This window comes from Procambarus clarkii, chromosome 72, assembly GCF_040958095.1.
Source record: "Procambarus clarkii isolate CNS0578487 chromosome 72, FALCON_Pclarkii_2.0, whole genome shotgun sequence".
NCBI lineage: Eukaryota > Metazoa > Arthropoda > Malacostraca > Decapoda > Cambaridae > Procambarus > Procambarus clarkii.
This window is the reverse complement of record NC_091221.1, coordinates 6,150,569-6,156,694: the sequence shown is the minus strand read 5'-3', so window position 1 is coordinate 6,156,694 and position 6,126 is coordinate 6,150,569. Positions and strand designations below refer to the sequence as shown.

The 6,126-nt window shown below is 38.8% G+C and overlaps 1 protein-coding gene across 1 annotated transcript; it reads left to right on the top strand.

Annotated features, from left to right (window-relative positions):
- On the top strand, positions 1-6,126 carry Arl6IP1 (ADP-ribosylation factor-like 6 interacting protein 1). Its single transcript, XM_045767606.2, has 6 exons — positions 1-289; positions 2,637-2,770; positions 3,602-3,689; positions 4,322-4,471; positions 5,385-5,469; positions 5,766-6,126. The coding sequence occupies exons 1-6, from the start codon at positions 269-271 to the stop codon at positions 5,924-5,926; spliced, it is 639 nt and encodes a 212-aa protein (XP_045623562.2). The 5' UTR covers positions 1-268; the 3' UTR covers positions 5,927-6,126.

The window sequence follows — 6,126 nt, the reverse complement described above, 5'->3', positions numbered from 1 at the left end:
AGAGAGAGGAGTGCGCAGGCGCGGGGCAGGGAGTGCCAGGCGCCACTCTGCGGACCCAGGCTGCGTCTCCCTCTACCACTCCCAAATACAATATTCCCCGTCCCTGTCATAAGGTCGTATGGGAGCAGTTTGATGAGACGAGTGTTGGCGTGTGTTGTTCTGTAGACTCTTGACTGTTTAACCAAGTGTGAGGTGAGAAATTTAGAGATCGTGGAGTTGGTGCAGGAACGCGGTCTCCGAGCTGGGAGATTTGTAAACAAATCGTGCAATGGATATGACACAAGATCAGGTGAGTATTGCTGGTCTGTGTGTTGCTGTGGGGTGCTGGTCTGTGGGGTGCTGGTCTGTGTGTTGCTTTGGGGTGCTTTGGTCTGTGTGTTGCTGTGGAGTGCTGGTCTGTGTGTTGCTGTGGGGTGCTGGTCTGTGTGTTGCTGTGGGGTGCTGGTCTGTGTGTTGCTGTGGGGTGCTGGTCTGTGTGTTGCTGTGGGGTGCTGGTCTGTGTGTTGCTGTGGGGTGCTGGTCTGTGTGTTGCTGTAGGGTGCTGGTCTGTGTGTTGCTGTGGGGTGCTGGTCTGTGTGTTGCTGTGGGGTGTTGGTCTCTGTTGCTGTGGGGTGTTGGTCTGTGTGTTGCTGTGGGGTGTTGGTCTCTGTTGCTGTGGGGTGTTGGTCTGTGTGTTGCTGTGGGGTGTTGGTCTGTGTGTTGCTGTGGGGTGCTGGTCTGTGTGTTGCTGTGGGGTGTTGGTCTGTGTGTTGCTGTGGGGTGCTGGTCTGTGTGTTGCTTTGGGGTGCTTTGGTCTGTGTGTTGCTGTGGAGTGCTGGTCTGTGTGTTGCTGTGGGGTGCTGGTCTGTGTGTTGCTGTGGGGTGTTGGTCTGTGTGTTGCTTTGGGGTGCTTTGGTCTGTGTGTTGCTGTGGAGTGCTGGTCTGTGTTGCTGTGGGGTGTTGGTCTGTGTGTTGCTGTGGGGTGCTGGTCTGTGTGTTGCTGTGGGGTGCTGGTCTGTGTGTTGCTGTGGGGTGTTGGTCTGTGTGTTGCTGTGGGGTGTTGGTCTGTGTGTTGCTGTGGGGTGCTGGTCTGTGTGTTGCTGTGGGGTGCTGGTCTGTGTGTTGCTGTGGGGTGTTGGTCTGTGTGTTGCTGTAGGGTGCTGGTCTGTGTTGCTGTGGGGTGCTGGTCTGTGTGTTGCTGTGGGGTGCTGGTCTGTGTGTTGCTGTGGGGTGCTTTGGTCTGTGTGTTGCTGTGGGGTGTTGGTCTGTGTGTTGCTGTGGGGTGCTGGTCTGTGTGTTGCTGTGGGGTGCTGGTCTGTGTGTTGCTGTGGGGTGTTGGTCTGTGTGTTGCTGTGGGGTGCTGGTCTGTGTGTTGCTGTGGGGTGCTGGTCTGTGTGTTGCTGTGGGGTGCTGGTCTGTGTGTTGCTGTGGGGTGCTGGTCTGTGTGTTGCTGTGGGGTGTTGGTCTCTGTTGCTGTGGGGTGCTGGTCTATGTGTTGCTGTGGGATGCTGGTCTGTGTTGCTGTGGGGTGCTGGTCTGTGTGTTGCTGTGGGGTGCTAACCTGTGTTGCTGTGGGTTGGTGGTCTGTGTGTTGCTGTGGGGTGATGGTCTGTGTGTTGCTGTGGGGTGTTGGTCTGTGTGTTGCTGTGGGGTGTTGGTCTGTGTGTTGCTGTGGGGTGTTGGTCTGTGTGTTGCTGTGGGGTGTTGGTCTGTGTGTTGCTGTGGGGTGTTGGTCTGTGTGTTGCTGTGGGGTGTTGGTCTGTGTGTTGCTGTGGAGTGCTGGTCTGTGTTGCTGTGCGAGGTACTGTTACTACCAGAAGGAGGGTAAACTTATCCCTATCAAACCTTGCCAAACATATTTTGTATTATCCTTTCATTAGAAAAATGTATGAGAGAAATTAATTTCTTGTGGGATAATTTTTTCTTTACAATTCGTTATCAAATCAAAATCTTTGTTCATAAGTGGTGGTTCATTTAGAATTTGGAAAGTTAACATAACAATTACAGTACATTAATAATTACATTTGATGTCACAGTAACAACATATTATAACATTGTCATTATCAGGTACAGAAACTATTCATAACTTATACAAATTGCAATACTGCCTGGACTGGACAGGTGTACATCACTCTAAATCAAACTTACATTTTTTACTTAGAGTGAGATTTAGTTGCCCTCTGTCCTCATTGAAGCCTCTAGGGTTAGCGGCTCTCAGGTTGGTTGTATGAAGCAGTGGGGTCCTACTGTGGCTTTATTGCTGGCTCTATTTAATGCTGCTGTATATAGTGCAGAAGACATGCTACTGTATACAGTATTGTATAATGTTGAGGGAATTTGTTAGATACACTTAATGTTCTATTTATTCTAAAATTTCTTTTGGACTGATGCCTGAAAGTAAAAATGAGGAAAAAGTAGTAGAGATAATTGTGTTTAATAATTTTCAAGTTTATGGCTGTTTTGAAAAGTAATAACTATCTAGTTTAGATGTTATTTCAGTATTGTAGTTGGTAAATTTGCACTGCATATTTAGTAATGTAAATGTTAAACTTAAAATTTCAAAGGTTATAAAATTAATATTAGACTTTGTTATGTAACTGATATAAGACTTAAGTTTTAAAATTTTAATTATTGTATAACTTTTATCTTGTTTGCAGGATCGGCGTGTTAAAACACTGCGCCGAGAGCTGGAAGGGTGGCGCGAGGTGCTGTGTTCTGTGCACTCACTACTCATATGGGAAAAACATTACTATCCATTCATATCTATCTCAACAGTCACAACGCTGTTTCTGTAAGATTTGTCTCAGTCTTATACTGTACAGTACTTGATAGTAATTTACCATGATTAGCTTGTTAGTCCTTTATGATGGAAACTTGTGATGAATAATCATTTTTATGAAACATGATAGTTATAAACAGATTTATATAAAATACATTGGTATAGTGTGTATAGACAAAATAACTTGTCTTGAACAATACATTTAAGTAATAATAATCTGGTCTTTGTAAAACTGGTAACTGGATACTCCTAAAGTGCAAAATTATTTTAAAATACAATAGTTACGTAGAGTATGTTGTGCTAAAATTGATCATATGTTTTTCCAAGGTGTTTTGAAATTAAATAGTTTCATTAACCTAGCAATAAGTTGGTAGTGTTAAGGCAACATTATTCCAGTGTTGACAGCATTGATCAAATGTCATGTCAACATCAGTAACTTAATAGTCCAACATCAGGGTATTTAAAAACTGAAAAAGTTGCAAATCTAGAACTTGGTTCTAACTGTTCTTGATTTTTAAAAGTACTTATTACGCCATTATTGATATTTCAATTTGTTCTACCATAACTAAAAAAGGTCATGTTAACTTCATGTTAGGAAGAATAATTTCACTATGATATCTTTAAATTTATACTTATTATTTAAATAAAGTAATGTAAATATACATTTGAATTCTCAAATGTATGTATTGCAAGACAAAATTACTAAATTTTCTAGTACAGTATCTAATAGTAATTTATGTAACAAAAAATGTAGTAAATGAGAAGTTTACGATAAGAAATTGTTGTTTAAATTACAGCTAAAGTTAATGTATTGTGAATGCAGTTAAAATATTTATTTTTCAGTGCAATCTGGTACATAGAGCCTTCAATGCTGACATTACTCTCTGTGTTGGGAATCACAGTAACACTCTGTGACTATTTAGTGCCACAGGTTAGTTAAGAACATAATGTGTAAGTGAATGAATTCACGCAACTGCTCATACGTGCATATGCATACATGTCTATACATGTACACTTGTGTGTACACAAAAATTTACTACTGTATCTTATGATTAAAAAAAAAAATAGTTCTACTGACTCTTCTGAAAGCCTGAATTTGTCTCTGGAAGTTTGAGACACATGAAAGTATTCTTCCAAATTGTTGCTTACTTTTCTTACCGTAGTGTGTTTGTGTGTGTGAGTGTAATTACCCAAGTGTAGTTACAGGATGAAAGCAATACTCATGGTGATCTGTCTTCCCAGTACAGTACTGTACTGTTTGTCATATAACGCTTTTAAGTTACTGACGGTTTTGACCTCCTCCACCTTTTCACTTGTTCCAACTATTTACCACCCTGTTTGCCAAAGAAAACTTTTTAATATTTTTTTTTGGCACCTTTGTTTCCTTGGCATGAATCTATGTCCTCCTGTTCTTGAAGTTGCTGGTTTCAGGAATTCCTCTGAATAATTCAAGTTTAATAATACTTTGAATAATCAATAATTCAATAATTCCTTTTTGTAGGAGTAGAAGTTTTAAATTTTATTTCAAACTTTCTTGTAACGCTTTCTTATTATGTTATGCAGATTGTGCCTTGGATAGTAGGAGCACACTATTGGACGGGGGCTCATGAGCGCAACTATGAGCAGATCATTACCTCCATAGCTTCCCTCTGTGGCTTGGCTTCATACATCTCAAATACTCTTACGTCAATGAAGGAATCGAAACCAAGGACAGTGAGTAAACTTGAATTTCTAATGGTGTATCCATAAATTTATCATGCAAATTATATTATTTAAACACAAATATTTGGGATTAATTTAGCTGGCTGCCCAAGTCAACCCAATAATTATAGGAAATCGAGCCTAATCTATTGTACAGTATACAGTTGGCACTAAAGTGTTGCTTCATTCTTAGAATATGTTTTAATGTATCTTGAATTTTGTTATATTTTTTTGCAGTTTCGGGTGCTTTGGACATCTTAAGGGTTAATGAATGATACATAGTATGGTGCAATAAATGTCTGTCACAGTTTAAGATGATTTTGCATGAAATTAAAGTTAGAATGTGTAAAGTTAGTCATGATAATTTTAATGGTTAATTAAGAATAGGCTCCGAGAATGATGGGATGATTGTATATGTAATGTGTGTGTGAAATATAGATTGAAATATAGATTATAGTAGGTATAGAGTGAAGGATTTGCGCTATGAAAGAAAGGGATTACTAATACATATTTCAAGCATTAGGTATAAAAGTATACATAGCTCAGTTCTATTATATTATTGACTGTTGAAAGTACAGTAGCATGTTAAATTATTTTATAAAACAGCATTTTGCGAGTAATTATAGAAATATAATTAAAATGGCTAATAGAGACCAGACAAACTTTTTAAATCATTTTATTTTTTATTGCCTTTTTTTTTCTTAAAACTGACATTTCTGGACAAACTTCAACTTGAAAGCCAAGGATGAAAGAGGACAGTTGGCCTATTTTATATCTTGTAGAAACCTTTCCTTTTGAAACTAACTATAATACAGTATAAACTTTTCAGATTACTGTGTGTTAATCATAACATTTAGTTTAATTTGAACTTGTTTATACAAGTATTCTAACCGTTGTTTTATTAATAATAATGTTATTTTCCCAGTACTTTGTGATGGTAACAGGCAGTTTGCTTCTGTGTGCTTGGGTAGGGAACACGATCAACAACCTGCTGCTTACCTACCTTATTGGTAAGTGTTGGTCATTGTTAACTTAAAGCCTTAATTCTGAATTTAATGTTATAATTTAATAGCGATAGGAAATGGGCTTGTTGTTCTGTTAAAAAAAAAGATGAATCAGGAAATAGGGTTTATTACCTATTGCACATGTATGCATGCTTCTTCTATACAACTAGTTCATCGATATTACTTTTCACAGTATCTTTCCATGAGCAGTTTTATTCAGTATAAGCTGTACTGTATAAGCAATAACAATTTCTTTAGGAACGACTGCCTTCATAATTTGCTCGTATGAACTCTTGTTACAGTGGTGGGAATTGTCTTGCTTCCTGGTTTGAAGCGTCATGGAATCATACAGAAATACTTCTCAACAGCTATCAGTGTCATTGCTAATTTTATGAAGAGTTCAGTTTTGACTGGACTGGGAGGCAGTTCTGCCACTGAAGATGCTTCCAAGAAAAAGGAATGAGATTTATGACCAAGAATGACCATTAAGAAGCCGCTGAATTGTGTTCCAAAGGTCTTCATACATTTAATACATTTCTGTTAATATATGATTATTTGAAAGCTTGAAAATTATGTAGGTAAAAAAAAAATACCGTACAGAATTTTGTTTTAAGCTTAGATTTACTAGTTAGGATGCCAGAAACTAAAGTAAATAAAGAATAA